This window comes from Oncorhynchus gorbuscha, linkage group LG21 (genome assembly GCF_021184085.1).
Source record: "Oncorhynchus gorbuscha isolate QuinsamMale2020 ecotype Even-year linkage group LG21, OgorEven_v1.0, whole genome shotgun sequence".
In the NCBI taxonomy this organism is placed as follows: domain Eukaryota; kingdom Metazoa; phylum Chordata; class Actinopteri; order Salmoniformes; family Salmonidae; genus Oncorhynchus; species Oncorhynchus gorbuscha.
Window position 1 is genome coordinate 16,181,714 of NC_060193.1, and position 16,391 is coordinate 16,198,104.

General features: G+C 47.6%; 1 protein-coding gene across 1 annotated transcript in view; it reads left to right on the plus strand.

The window, feature by feature from the left end:
• Positions 1-15,251, plus strand: part of LOC124008781 (galactose-3-O-sulfotransferase 3-like) — a 39,888-nt gene extending 24,637 nt beyond the window's left edge. The window contains exons 2-3 of the mRNA XM_046320327.1: positions 5,153-5,255; positions 13,783-15,251. Of these exons, the coding sequence (XP_046176283.1) occupies positions 5,173-5,255; positions 13,783-15,112 (1,413 nt within the window). The 5' untranslated portion in view covers positions 5,153-5,172 and the 3' untranslated portion in view covers positions 15,113-15,251. The remainder of the gene's footprint in view (positions 1-5,152; positions 5,256-13,782) is intronic.
• The last annotated feature ends 1,140 nt before the right edge of the window (positions 15,252-16,391 follow it).

Genomic DNA, 16,391 nt, shown 5'->3' on the forward strand with positions numbered 1-16,391 from the left:
TTAGAGCATTAGGGCTCTATTTCTGATAGAATCTGAGTCAGTAATGGTCTGTTTGTGTGATTCAAAAGACTCACAGACCGTTTTCTAATTCATGATTATGAGAAAAGAAAATGATGATTGTTGTTTCCCAAATTGCTAATGTTTGTTGTTCAATTGTATTTTTCTATAAATGGCAATGTCATATTTGGGAACATTTGAAAGGTTTTTATATAACCTACTTTTACTCTCCCTCTCGTTCTGTCTCTTTGTCTCTCTTCTCTCTCTCTCTTCTCCTCTCTGGGAGTGTTGTTCCTTCATAGAGGCAGCAAAACAGCAATGAACGTCTCAGGACCACAAAGAGTCTATCTCAGTGTGTCTGGCTAATAGGGTGTGGCCCAAGACAACGTCTGCATCCCAAATTAAATCCTATTCCCTAAATAGTGCACTACTTTTAACCAGAGCACTATGGGTAGCCCTGTAGTGCACTATACAGGAAATAGGGTGTCAAAAAGTGAATGGGCTTACTGTAGGGAGAAGGTGTTGGGGCGAGGAGAAGTGGAGGGGGTAGAGGTGAGAGGGAGAAGGGATTGGGCCGGAGGGGAAAAGGAGGGGAGAGGGTAGAGGTGGGGGGTGTAGAAGGATGGGGGATGAGGAGAGAGGAGAAAGGATGAGTGTAGGGTACGTGAGGGTATGAAGAAACGGTTGGGGATGGTAGAAAGGATGGAGGAGGAGGGAGGATGTTTTTCGGAAGAGCAGATAAAGAGAGGGGGATGGAGAGCAGTAGGGAGGGAGGCATGGGGAGAAAAGGATTGGGAGGCCGTGAAAAGGACTATTTCAAGCCATCATATTATATCAGATAGATTCGGTAAGATAATGACAGCAAACAGAAAAGTGGAGGATTTCTTGGATTTCTTAGAACTGGGGCCGTACGTAATCAAGCATATCAGAGTAGGAGTGCTTATTTAGGATTATTTTTGCCTTTTAGATCAAAATGAATCAGATGACATAGACCGGTGGGACCGGATTCTAGATCAGCACTCCTACTATGAGACGATTGATGCTAATACAAACATTATGTCACATTAAAGGGATACTTCAGGATTTTGCCAAGAAATATAACAGAGGCACACCCCAAAAAGTCAATACTCTGCTTAAATGGATACTTCTGGATTTAGGCAATGAAGCCCTTTATTTACTTCCCCACAAATGAACTGTCTCAAATCAAATCAAATTTTAGTTTGAAAGAAGTTCCTACTGGATGCAGAGACATAAAAATGTTATCCATGAGTATCCCTTTAAGTAGTGGATAAATGTTATCCATGAGTATCCCTTTAAGTAGTGGATAAATGTTATCCATGAGTATCCCTTTAAGTAGTGGATAAATGTTATCCATGAGTATCCCTTTAAGTAGTGGATAAATGTTATCCATGAGTATCCCTTTAAGTAGTGGATAAATGTTATCCATGAGTATCCCTTTAAGTAGTGGATAAATGTTATCCATGAGTATCCCTTTAAGTAGTGGATAAATGTTATCCATGAGTATCCCTTTAAGTAGTGGATAAATGTTATCCATGAGTATCCCTTTAAGTAGTGGATAAATGTTATCCATGAGTATCCCTTTAAGTAGTGGATAAATGTTATCCATGAGTATCCCTTTAAGTAGTGGATAAATGTTATCCATGAGTATCCCTTTAAGTAGTGGATAAATGTTATCCATGAGTATCCCTTTAAGTAGTGGATAAATGTTACCCATGAGTATCTCTCTCTCTCCCCCTCTCTCTCTCCCTCTCTCTAACTCTCCCTCTCTCTCCCTCTCTCTCCCTCTCCCTCTCTCTCTCTCTCCCTCTCTCTCTCTCGCTCGCTCTCTCTCTCTCTCTCTCTCTCTCTCTCTCTACATCTCAATGATTTTGCAGACAGTGACACTGAGACACAGCACAGCATTAAATAGAACATACTGGAAGGGTAGGGAGGATCTTCCACCCACCCACTTAGCATCGTAAATTTAGAATTGCTAATTCATTTAAGTTATTAAGTGTTACCAACATATTTGGGAAGTAACAGTATGGATGTGTTATGAGATCTAAATCAAATGAAAATCATGGTCCTGTAACTTCACCCTAAACTGACCAGTTTGACAGCAGTTTTGTGGGCCTTGTATCCCGTCTAGAAAACCTAGTGAGGGAGGTCTATGACAGAAAGTCAAAGGTTAGGGGTCAGCGTATGAATTCAGTACAAGACCCCATCAGCATCGACCATATGCATCTACCGGGGTTAGGTGTGAGTTAGCTAGTGTGAAGGTCTGCTCATTACTTCATTAAGGCAAGCCTCAAACTGTTGTGTGGGTCATGCAAAACATGTCTTGTTTGTGTGGGTCATGCAAAACATGTCTTGTTTGTGTGGGTCATGCAAAACATGTCTTGTTTGTGTGGGTCATGCAAAACATGTCCACAGCGAGTGGGTATGACATACATGGACTCCACTGTCCAACGATGTTTGGTGTTGAATTATTCTAAAATAAAATAAAGGAAATCAGAAAGAGAGTCCGAGGGAGAGTCCGAGGGAGAGTCCGAGGGAGAGTCCGAGGGAGAGTCCGAGGGAGAGAGACCGAGGGAGAGAGAGCAAGGGAGAGAGAGAGACCGAGGGAGAGAGAGAGACCGAGGGAGAGAGACCGAGGGAGAGAGACCGAGGGAGAGAGAGAGACCGAGGGAGAGAGAGAGACCGAGGGAGAGAAAGAGAAAGAGAGAGAGAGAGAGAGAGAGACCGAGGGAGAGAGACCGAGGGAGAGAGAGCAAGGGAGAGAGAGACCGAGGGAGAGAGAGACCGAGGGAGAGAGAGACCGAGGGAGAGAGACAGCAAGGGAGAAAGAGACCGAGGGAGAAAGAGAGCAAGGGAGAGAGAGACAGAGGGTGAGAGAGAGACAGAGGGTGAGAGAGACCGAGGGAGAGAGAGAGACCGAGGGAGAGAGAGAGACCGAGGGAGAGAGAGACCGAGGGAGAGAGAGAGCAAGGGAGAGAGAGACCGAGGTAGAGAGAGAGCAAGGGAGAGAGAGAGACCGAGGTAGAGAGAGAGCAAGGGAGAGAGAGAGACCGAGGGAGAGAGAGAGCAAGGGAGAGAGAGAGACCGAGGTAGAGAGAGACCGAGGTAGAGAGAGACCGAGATAGAGAGAGAGACCGAGGTAGAGAGAGAGACCGAGGTAGAGAGAGACAGAGAGAGAGAGAGAGAAGCACCAGAGAAATTAAGAGAAACTGACAGATTGAATTGTGTGTGTCGTATGGTTATAAGACCCTACACCTTTACAAGACTTGACCAAGATAACTTTATTGCAATAACACCCAGATAAAAGAAACATGTAGGAATAAAGCTCACACACACACACACACACACACACACACACACACACACACACACACACACACACACACACACACACACACACACACACACACACACACACACACACACACACACACACACACACACACCCCCTCTGCCCCAGACTCTGGCCACACTAGAAAGGAGACGTGTTTAATTAAAAAGGCCTGATTGGGTTTCACAACGATCGGCTCAGATATGACAGCACAGGGGGCTGACACCCTACACTCACTACAGCACTATGATTTAGTAGCAGTAGACTGTGTGTGTGTGTGTGTGTGTGTGTGTGTGTGTGTGTGTGTGTGTGTGTGTGTGTGTGTGTGTGTGTGTGTGTGTGTGTGTGTGTGTGTGTGTGTGTGTGTGTGTGTGTGTGTGTGTGTGTGTGTGTGTGTGTGTGTGTGTGTGTGTGTGTGTGGCTCGTGAGAGAAAGGGAGCCACTTAAATCCCTTTCTTATTAACTCTCTGTGACACATGATCCACCAGGCCGGCTGGCTTGCACTCTCTCACACACACGCACGCACGCGCACACGCACACACACACACACACACACACACACACGCTGCTTAAAACTAAGGCTCGACTTACTGCTGGAAAATGGTGTGTGTGTGTGTCTCTGCGTCTGCTGCTATCTGGACCTTCTGTCTGTCTGTCTGTTGGCACTAAGAGAAACGTCTGTCTGGGTAGGTAGACTAGTGATCTTCAATAGAGGTCAATGGGGCCACTTTATAGTAATCTGCTCGGGCTATACTCGGTCTTTCAGATGGGACATTAAATGGATATTCTGACTCTGTAATCGCTAAAGATCCCATGGCACTTATCATAAGAGTAGGGGTGTTAATCCTGGTGTCCTGGCTAAATTCCCAATCTGGCCCTCATACCATCATTGCCACGTAATTATACCCAATTTCCAATTGGCTCATTTATCCTTCCTCTCCTCTGTAACTCGTCCCCAGGTCACAGAATGCAGGCCACAGGGGTCAATACCCCCTACACTAGCAGCAAGTGCCATGGGATCTAATGACCACAGCGGGACAAGAAGTCGGTGTAACATCTCATCCCAAGGACAGATAGAGCTTGGCATAGACTAGAACAGTCTTTTTCAACCCTGGCCCTGGGGACCCAAAGGAAAACACTTGTTTGTTGCCCTGGCACCACTGACACACTTGATTCATTCAATCAACTCATTATCAAGGCTTTGATTAGAATCAGGTGTGTTAGTGCCAGGGCAAAAACAAAAATGTGCACCCTTTTGGGTCCCCAGGACCAGGATGGAGAACCACTTGACAAGAGAAAGTTGTTTAAATGTGGTTACCAGGTAGGTAAGTAACCCAATCTGGAGAGGAGAGGGCAGGGCAGGAGGCTTGGTGGTGGCCTGGAATCTTTTCCAGAATGCCATTCTCTACCACTCTCTCTCATATTCTTTTAGAGGTTATGTTGCCTATTCCATGGAATTGATTTAGAACATGTTCTATTCTATTCTACCAATGGGGTCTACTGACAGAAACACATGCATCTTAATGGGTCCTAAGAGGAATGAGCTAATGGACACAAAGCCATTATCATTAGTCACTATACAGTCTCTTGCTAATGGATATGGCCACTTATATGTTGAATAAAACTCCCTCTTTCTCTCCTTTGGTTTTGCATATACTGTATGTACAATAACATCTCTTTTCCATCTCTCTCCCCCTTTCTCACTCTCTTATCTCTCAATCTCTCTGTTTCTTTCTTCCCGTCTCCTCTGCCCCACTTCTCTCGCTCTCTCTGTCTTTTCTCCCTCCCTCCCTCCGTCTCCCTCAGGTTCATTGAAGCGGCGGATCATGTCTCAGAAGAAGATATTCCTGGTCATTGTGGCGATCAGTACCGTCAGTCTACTGCTGCACCATGGGGGCCACTTCAGCTGGTGAGACACACACACACACACACACACACACACACACACACACACACACACACACACACACACACACACACACACACACACACACACACACACACACACACACACACACACACACACACACACACACACACGGTCGGGTGTATGATATACAAGTACAGAGGTATGATATGCATGTACAGAGGTACGATATGCATTAGTACTGTAGATGGCAGCTACATTAGAATGGTGTTTTCACCTATAGAATTACAGGGATGTTCTAGACCAGGTATTCACAAACTGGGGTACGCACAATGCCGTCGGGGGTACGCCAAATAAAAATGGGATACACATTTTTTTTTCAAACAGTCCATTTAGTAAGTCCAGCAGTACTACACCTGCACCTGTCGACGAAACAAGGTGTTCTGCTTCCATGAACACATCCAATTCTAGCATCAGTAATTCTACATTTGTTGTTAGCCCAGCTAGCATGGACACTGACAGTTGTGAATCTGATGCAGTCGAAGAGCTACTGCCCCCTTACCCCGGAGGAAAGCACCGATGAGACAGACAGGGACATTGGGCCATAGAAGAGGCGCAAATATGATGAGAGCTACATTGATTTGGGGTTCACTTATATTGGGAGTAGTGCCTTTCCTCAGCCACAGTGTGTTATATGTGTAAAAGTACCATCTCACAACTCTATGAACCCATTACTCTTGCGCAGACATTTATCAACAAAACATGGCAATTTGAAAAATAAGCGACAGGAGTTTTTTGAGCGAGAATAAAGACACTTTTCGAGTAGTAAGACATGTATAAAAGCAACAGATACCATTAATAAGAAGGGGATAGAAGTGTCTTATATGGTGAGCTACAGAGTGGCTAGGACAGGCAAGCTCCATACTATTGTAGAGGAGTGGCTAGGACAGGCAAGCCCCATACTATTGTAGAGGAGTGGCTAGGACAGACAAGCCCCATACTATTGTAGAGGAGTGGCTAGGACAGACAAGCTCCATACTATTGTAGAGGAGTGGCTAGGACAGACAAGCCCCATACTATTGTAGAGGAGTGGCTAGGACAGACAAGCTCCATACTATTGTAGAGGAGTGGCTAGGACAGACAAGCTCCATACTATTGTAGAGGAGTGGCTAGGACAGACAAGCCCCATACTATTGTAGAGGAGTGGCTAGGACAGACAAGCTCCATACTATTGTAGAGGAGTGGCTAGGACAGACAAGCCCCATACTATTGTAGAGGAGTGGCTAGGACAGACAAGCCCCATACTATTGTAGAGGAGTGGCTAGGACAGACAAGCTCCATACTATTGTAGAGGAGTGGCTAGGACAGACAAGCCCCATACTATTGTAGAGGAGTGGCTAGGACAGACAAGCCCCATACTATTGTAGAGGAGTGGCTAGGACAGACAAGCCCCATACTATTGTAGAGGAGTGGCTAGGACAGACAAGCTCCATACTATTGTAGAGGAGTGGCTAGGACAGACAAGCCCCATACTATTGTAGAGGAGTGGCTAGGACAGACAAGCTCCATACTATTGTAGAGGAGTGGCTAGGACAGACAAGCCCCATACTATTGTAGAGGAGTGGCTAGGACAGACAAGCTCCATACTATTGTAGAGGAGTGGCTAGGACAGACAAGCCCCATACTATTGTAGAGGAGTGGCTAGGACAGACAAGCCCCATACTATTGTAGAGGAGTGGCTAGGACAGACAAGCTCCATACTATTGTAGAGGAGTGGCTAGGACAGACAAGCCCCATACTATTGTAGAGGAGTGGCTAGGACAGACAAGCCCCATACTATTGTAGAGGAGTGGCTAGGACAGACAAGCCCCATACTATTGTAGAGGAGTGGCTAGGACAGACAAGCTCCATACTATTGTAGAGGAGTGGCTAGGACAGACAAGCCCCATACTATTGTAGAGGAGTGGCTAGGACAGACAAGCTCCATACTATTGTAGAGGAGTGGCTAGGACAGACAAGCCCCATACTATTGTAGAGGAGTGGCTAGGACAGACAAGCTCCATACTATTGTAGAGGAGTGGCTAGGACAGACAAGCCCCATACTATTGTAGAGGAGTGGCTAGGACAGACAAGCTCCATACTATTGTAGAGGAGTGGCTAGGACAGACAAGCCCCATACTATTGTAGAGGAGTGGCTAGGACAGACAAGCTCCATACTATTGTAGAGGAGTGGCTAGGACAGACAAGCCCCATACTATTGTAGAGGAGTGGCTAGGACAGACAAGCCCCATACTATTGTAGAGGAGTGGCTAGGACAGACAAGCTCCATGCTATTGTAGAGGAGTGGCTAGGACAGACAAGCCCCATACTATTGTAGAGGAGTGGCTAGGACAGACAAGCCCCATACTATTGTAGAGGAGTGGCTAGGACAGACAAGCCCCATACTATTGTAGAGGAGTGGCTAGGACAGACAAGCCCCATACTATTGTAGAGGAGTGGCTAGGACAGACAAGCCCCATACTATTGTAGAGGAGTGGCTAGGACAGACAAGCTCCATACTATTGTAGAGGAGTGGCTAGGACAGACAAGCCCCATACTATTGTAGAGGAGTGGCTAGGACAGACAAGCCCCATACTATTGTAGAGGAGTGGCTAGGACAGACAAGCCCCATACTATTGTAGAGGAGTGGCTAGGACAGACAAGCTCCATACTATTGTAGAGGAGTGGCTAGGACAGACAAGCCCCATACTATTGTAGAGGAGTGGCTAGGACAGACAAGCCCCATACTATTGTAGAGGAGTGGCTAGGACAGACAAGCCCCATACTATTGTAGAGGAGTGGCTAGGACAGACAAGCCCCATACTATTGTAGAGGAGTGGCTAGGACAGACAAGCCCCATACTATTGTAGAGGAGTGGCTAGGACAGACAAGCCCCATACTATTGTAGAGGAGTGGCTAGGACAGGCAAGCCCCATACTATAGTAGAGGAGTGGCTAGGACAGACAAGCCCCATACTATTGTAGAGGAGTGGCTAGGACAGACAAGCCCCATACTATTGTAGAGGAGTGGCTAGGACAGACAAGCCCCATACTATTGTAGAGGAGTGGCTAGGACAGACAAGCCCCATACTATTGTAGAGGAGTGGCTAGGACAGACAAGCCCCATACTATTGTAGAGGAGTGGCTAGGACAGACAAGCTCCATACTATTGTAGAGGAGTGGCTAGGACAGACAAGCCCCATACTATTGTAGAGGAGTGGCTAGGACAGACAAGCCCCATACTATTGTAGAGGAGTGGCTAGGACAGACAAGCTCCATACTATTGTAGAGGAGTGGCTAGGACAGACAAGCCCCATACTATTGTAGAGGAGTGGCTAGGACAGACAAGCCCCATACTATTGTAGAGGAGTGGCTAGGACAGACAAGCCCCATACTATTGTAGAGGAGTGGCTAGGACAGACAAGCCCCATACTATTGTAGAGGAGTGGCTAGGACAGACAAGCTCCATACTATTGTAGAGGAGTGGCTAGGACAGACAAGCCCCATACTATTGTAGAGGAGTGGCTAGGACAGACAAGCTCCATACTATTGTAGAGGAGTGGCTAGGACAGACAAGCCCCATACTATTGTAGAGGAGTGGCTAGGACAGACAAGCTCCATACTATTGTAGAGGAGTGGCTAGGACAGACAAGCCCCATACTATTGTAGAGGAGTGGCTAGGACAGACAAGCTCCATACTATTGTAGAGGAGTGGCTAGGACAGACAAGCCCCATACTATTGTAGAGGAGTGGCTAGGACAGACAAGCTCCATACTATTGTAGAGGAGTGGCTAGGACAGACAAGCCCCATACTATTATAGAGGAGTGGCTAGGACAGACAAGCCCCATACTATTGTAGAGGAGTGGCTAGGACAGACAAGCTCCATGCTATTGTAGAGGAGTGGCTAGGACAGACAAGCCCCATACTATTGTAGAGGAGTGGCTAGGACAGACAAGCCCCATACTATTGTAGAGGAGTGGCTAGGACAGACAAGCCCCATACTATTGTAGAGGAGTGGCTAGGACAGACAAGCCCCATACTATTATAGAGGAGTGGCTAGGACAGACAAGCCCCATACTATTGTAGAGGAGTGGCTAGGACAGACAAGCTCCATACTATTGTAGAGGAGTGGCTAGGACAGACAAGCCCCATACTATTGTAGAGGAGTGGCTAGGACAGACAAGCCCCATACTATTGTAGAGGAGTGGCTAGGACAGACAAGCCCCATACTATTGTAGAGGAGTGGCTAGGACAGACAAGCTCCATACTATTGTAGAGGAGTGGCTAGGACAGACAAGCCCCATACTATTGTAGAGGAGTGGCTAGGACAGACAAGCCCCATACTATTGTAGAGGAGTGGCTAGGACAGACAAGCCCCATACTATTGTAGAGGAGTGGCTAGGACAGACAAGCCCCATACTATTGTAGAGGAGTGGCTAGGACAGACAAGCCCCATACTATTGTAGAGGAGTGGCTAGGACAGACAAGCCCCATACTATTGTAGAGGAGTGGCTAGGACAGGCAAGCCCCATACTATTGTAGAGGAGTGGCTAGGACAGACAAGCCCCATACTATTGTAGAGGAGTGGCTAGGACAGACAAGCCCCATACTATTGTAGAGGAGTGGCTAGGACAGACAAGCCCCATACTATTGTAGAGGAGTGGCTAGGACAGACAAGCCCCATACTATTGTAGAGGAGTGGCTAGGACAGACAAGCCCCATACTATTGTAGAGGAGTGGCTAGGACAGACAAGCTCCATACTATTGTAGAGGAGTGGCTAGGACAGACAAGCCCCATACTATTGTAGAGGAGTGGCTAGGACAGACAAGCCCCATACTATTGTAGAGGAGTGGCTAGGACAGACAAGCCCCATACTATTGTAGAGGAGTGGCTAGGACAGACAAGCCCCATACTATTGTAGAGGAGTGGCTAGGACAGACAAGCCCCATACTATTGTAGAGGAGTGGCTAGGACAGACAAGCCCCATACTATTGTAGAGGAGTGGCTAGGACAGACAAGCCCCATACTATTGTAGAGGAGTGGCTAGGACAGGCAAGCCCCATACTATTGTAGAGGAGTGGCTAGGACAGACAAGCCCCATACTATTGTAGAGGAGTGGCTAGGACAGACAAGCCCCATACTATTGTAGAGGAGTGGCTAGGACAGACAAGCCCCATACTATTGTAGAGGAGTGGCTAGGACAGACAAGCCCCATACTATTGTAGAGGAGTGGCTAGGACAGACAAGCCCCATACTATTGTAGAGGAGTGGCTAGGACAGGCAAGCCCCATACTATTGTAGAGGAGTGGCTAGGACAGACAAGCCCCATACTATTGTAGAGGAGTGGCTAGGACAGACAAGCCCCATACTATTGTAGAGGAGTGGCTAGGCCAGGCAAGCTCCATACTATTGTAGAGGAGTGGCTAGGACAGGCAAGCCCCATACTATTGTAGAGGAGTGGCTAGGACAGGCAAGCTCCATACTATTGTAGAGGAGTGGCTAGGACAGACAAGCCCCATACTATTGTAGAGGAGTGGCTAGGACAGACAAGCTCCATACTATTGTAGAGGAGTGGCTAGGACAGACAAGCCCCATACTATTATAGAGGAGTGGCTAGGACAGGCAAGCCCCATACTATTGTAGAGGAGTGGCTAGGACAGACAAGCCCCATACTATTGTAGAGGAGTGGCTAGGACAGACAAGCTCCATACTATTGTAGAGGAGTGGCTAGGACAGACAAGCCCCATACTATTGTAGAGGAGTGGCTAGGACAGACAAGCCCCATACTATTGTAGAGGAGTGGCTAGGACAGACAAGCCCCATACTATTGTAGAGGAGTGGCTAGGACAGACAAGCCCCATACTATTATAGAGGAGTGGCTAGGACAGACAAGCCCCATACTATTGTAGAGGAGTGGCTAGGACAGACAAGCTCCATACTATTGTAGAGGAGTGGCTAGGACAGGCAAGCTCCATACTATTGTAGAGGAGTGGCTAGGACAGACAAGCTCCATACTATTGTAGAGGAGTGGCTAGGACAGACAATCCCCATACTATTGTAGAGGAGTGGCTAGGACAGACAAGCCCCATACTATTGTAGAGGAGTGGCTAGGACAGACAAGCCCCATACTATTATAGAGGAGTGGCTAGGACAGACAAGCTCCATACTATTGTAGAGGAGTGGCTAGGACAGGCAAGCCCCATACTATTGTAGAGGAGTGGCTAGGCCAGGCAAGCCCCATACTATTGTAGAGGAGTGGCTAGGCCAGGCAAGCCCCATACTATTGTAGAGGAGTGGCTAGGAGAGGCAAGCCCCATACTATTGTAGAGGAGTGGCTAGGACAGACAAGCCCCATACTATTGTAGAGGAGTGGCTAGGACAGGCAAGCCCCATACTATTGTAGAGGAGTGGCTAGGACAGGCAAGCTCCATACTATTGTAGAGGAGTGGCTAGGACAGGCAAGCCCCATACTATTGTAGAGGAGTGGCTAGGACAGGCAAGCCCCATACTATTGTAGAGGAGTGGCTAGGACAGGCAAGCCCCATACTATTGTAGAGGAGTGGCTAGGACAGGCAAGCCCCATACTATTGTAGAGGAGTGGCTAGGACAGGCAAGCCCCATACTATTGTAGAGGAGTGGCTAGGACAGGCAAGCCCCATACTATTGTAGAGGAGTGGCTAGGACAGACAAGCCCCATACTATTGTGGAGGACTTAATTCTTCCTGCTACCGTGGATATGGCTGGGACAAAGCTGGGGGAAAAGGCAATGACTGCATCAAACAACACTGTTTCATGACATCAGTGACATGGCAGGAGATGTTTTTAAACAATTACTGCTTCGCATACAAGCCAGTGAATTCTATGCGTTACAGCTGGATGAGTCAGACGTGGCTGGCCTGGCACAGCTCCTAGCACATGTCCATTACATTTATGGGGGGTATATTAAGGGACAAAATTGAGTCTCTGATTAAGAAGTTGGAGCTCTTCTCTGTCTACATTAAGGACAATACAGGTCTTTCCATCATTGCATGATCTTTTGTGTGCCAATGAACTCAAGCTTACGGACAATGTCAAATGTGACATAGCAACGCACCTAAGTGAGCTGGGTGCGTAATTTCCAGGTACTTTTCTGAAACGGATGACACAAACAACTGGATTTGTTATCCCTTTCATGCCCTGCCTCCAGTCCACTTACCGATATCTGAACAAGAGAGCTTCATCGAAAGGCTTGCGTGAAAATTTTATTTAATCAGAAGCCGCTGCCAGATTTCTAGATTGGGCTGCGCTCAGAGTATCCTGCCTTGGCAAATCGCTCGCTATTAAGACACTGATGCCCTTTGTAACCACGTACCTATGTGAGAGTAGATGAGTGTATTTTCAATGAACAAATAAGGTTTTATATGTAAGATGGTTAAATAAAGAGCAAAATTATTGATTATTTTTATGTTATTATTTATGCCCTTATCCTTTAAGAGCTTTTGTCACTTCCCACGAGCCGGGTTGTGACAAAAACTCACACTCATTCTTATGTTTAATAAATGTATTGTATAGTGTTTGTGTGGCAGGCTTACAATGATGGCAAAAAACAACATTTGAGAGTGCGCTGACCCTGGTGCTAGAGGGGGTACGCAGCTGGAGGTTGAATGTCCGAAGGGGTACGGGACAATAAAAAGTTTGGGAACCACTGTTCTTGAGCATTGGGACCAATTAGAATGTGGAGAGGCTGAGATCTTTGACAACCTCATTTTTTACTCTCTCTAAGCCCTTTAAACCTGAGCCACCCTCTTTGACTATATGTCCCTCTCTGTCTCTGTCTCTCTCTCTCTCTCTCTCTCTCTCTCTATCTCTCTCTCTCTAAACAATAAAAAATAAACAATAAAAATGAACAGTAAACATACGCTCACAGTTCCAAAAGAATAAAGACATTTCAAAAGTCATATTATTCATATTGTTCAGCTACTATAATAGTTTTTTGTGTGCTCTAGGGCAACGGTGTCTAGATGGAATTTGTATTTGTGGTCCTGGCGACTAGACCTTTTTTGGAACACCATTACTTTGGTCTTACTGAGATTTACTGTCAGGGCCCAAGTCTGGCAGTATCTGTGCAGAAGATCTAGGTGCTGCTGTAGGCCCTCCTTGGTTGGTGACAGAAGCAACAGATCATCAGCAAACAGTATACATTTGACTTCAGATTCTAGCTGGGTGAGGTCGGGTGCTGCAGATTGTTCTAGTGCCCGCGCCAATTCGTTGATATATATGTTGAAGAGGGTTGGGTTTAAGCTGCATCCCTGTCTCACCCCACGGCCTTGAGTTATTGCTATTTCGTCAACAAGCTATCTGTACAACAACCAGTTCAGTTTTCACTCTTCTGTCAGTTCACTCTTGACTTTTGTCAGAAAGATCCCACCCTCTCTGCTAGCTACGTTGACTTGCTAGCTCAGGAGTTAACTAAACTAAAACTAAAGATTGAACTGCAAACCTCATATCAAAACTCCTCCCTCCCTCTCTCTCTTTCTCTCTCTCCTCCAGGACGATGGAAGCCCTTCACCTGGGCTGCCCGTCGCTGCGCACCCACCCGTCCTTCTCTCTCAAGCCCAAACACACCAACGTAGCCTTTCTCAAGACGCACAAGACGGCCAGCACCACCATGCAGAATCTGCTCTTCCGCTTCGCCGAGCACCACAACCTGACCGTGGCGCTCCCTGTGCAGGCCTGCGGACACCAGTTCTGCTACCCGCGCACCTTCAGCACCCACCTCGTCCACCCACACACCCTGCCACCCAACGTGGTCACCAGCCACATGCGCTTCAACCATGCCGAGATGCAGCGCCTCATGCCTAACGATACCATCTACGTGACCATACTTCGAGAACCAGGGTCCATGTTTGAATCGTTGTTCAGCTACTATAACCAGTACTGTCAGAGTTTTAAGAGAGTTCCCAACGGGTCTCTGGAGGCGTTTCTGGACGAACCGTGGCGGTACTACCGTCCGGACGAGAATGACTCCATGTATGCCCGTAACACTCTGACTTTTGACCTTGGCGGGGACAAGGACCATCCGGAGGCGGACGTGGCTGCGTATGCCCGGGCCTTCGTGGCCAAGACGGAGCGCGTCTTCTCCCTGGTGATGATCGCTGAGTACTTTGATGAGTCGCTGATCCTCCTCCGCCATCTCCTCTCCTGGGATCTGGAAGATATGCTCTATGTCAAGCTCAACATGCGGACGTCCGGCTCCAAGCACAGCCTCTCGCCGGGCCTCCCCGCCAAGATCCGCGTCTGGAACAACCTGGATGCACGCCTCTATGACCACTTCAACACCTCGCTGTGGCACCAGCTGGCAGCCCTGGGCCCAGCATGCGTGGCCAGGGAGCTGCGGCTGCTCCGCAGGGCCCAGGAGAAGCTGGTGAGGGGCTGCTTCGGTGGAGGGCTCCCCCAGCTCCGCTCGGCTGCCCAGATCAAGAACAAGGAGCTGCGGCCGTGGCAGCCCAGCGCAAAGGTGGACATCGTGGGCTATGATCTGCCGACCAACACCAATGCTACACGGCCCGGAAGCCTGGCCCACGAGCTGTGTCTTAAGCTCATCATGCCCGAGGTCCAGTACACCAGGGTCCTGCTACGATCGCAGTCGCTACGCTACCGACGAAGCTACCCCCTCCGCTCCCCTCAGCCCCAGCAGCCCATACGGTCGGTCCTATCGCGTCGCCAACATGTGGGGATGCAGCCGATGCACCGGCAGGCCCCTCCTCCTGGACCTGATCCTGCCTTGAGCCCCACAGCCACTCCTCGACCCCCAGGGACCCAGAGCAGGGCCACCAGGGTGGGACTAAGGTCCCCGGGCCCCCAGAGGAAGACACCATAACTTAAGACTGGGCTCCAGCCTTTAATATAGAATGAATACAGACAGACAGACAGACAGACAGACAGACAGACAGACAGACAGACAGACAGACAGACAGACAGACAGACAGACAGACAGACAGACAGACAGACAGACAGACAGACAGACAGACAGACAGACAGACAGACAGACAGACAGACAGACAGACAGACAGACAGACAGACAGACAGACAGACAGACAGACAGACAGACAGACAGACAGACAGACAGACAGACAGACAGACTAAATGCAGACAGACAGTCCTCCACACTTAAAAATGCTGGGTTGTTTGGTTAACCCAACTGCTGGGTTGCAGGCATTGTGTCACTTAGATAGATTTTTTTATTTCAAAATTGCTGAGTTATTGACGCTGGGTGCTGGGAAATTGAGATATGACCCAGCGGGTCAGCTCAGAAAACTGGAGGCGTAGTTTATTATTAGGCGTGTCTTTCAGATAGTTATTTTTAGCCACCCATTACACTGAATGTCATTCCTGTTCATCTGTTCTGTTTTATAGTTATCACATGTTAAGGTTAAACATTGACATTTTTGTAGATTCAATAAGGATTACAGAAGTGTATGTGTTCCCTAAAAGCCTATGGAAATCCCATTGTTGGGCTACAATAAGGTGGTACAGTATACTTTATTACAATACGTAGTAAATAAATCTTCATATTATAGAAGAATGTGTAAAATACAAAAACCAAGTAAAGTTTGAATTTGCTGTATGTAACTTAACATGGGTGGCCGATAAGATCTAGCTGAAAGTCACGCCCCTAATAAGACACACTTCCTGAAAATGACCAAAGGACTATATTCAAAAGGACCCAGCAGCTAGGTAAACCCAGCATGAGAGTAAAATATACCCAACCTATGTCTGGGTAATCCCAACAACCCAACATGTTATTCACACAAGCCAACTGGCTGGTCAGAATAACCCAATGTGTTAAATCCACTATTTAAATAGCACTGGGTTAAATTGGCTTGTTTTTAGCCCATATATTAATAGGACGCAGACTTCAGCCATTGGTTCCAAGGGACGATATCAGGGGGCTCTGGAGGAGAGAGGAAGAGAAGGGGGAAGGACACTACAAGACTGAGACTAGAGGTTGGGCCACAGCAATATGGGCATGGGCAGAGCACTCCTATTCATCGTGAACCCTGTATGGAACAATAGAGAGCTTTCTCTCTCTGTCTTTCTCTCTCTCTTTCTCTCTCTAATGCCATCCTCCCCCTCCCAAGAGAGGATCACTGCTCTGG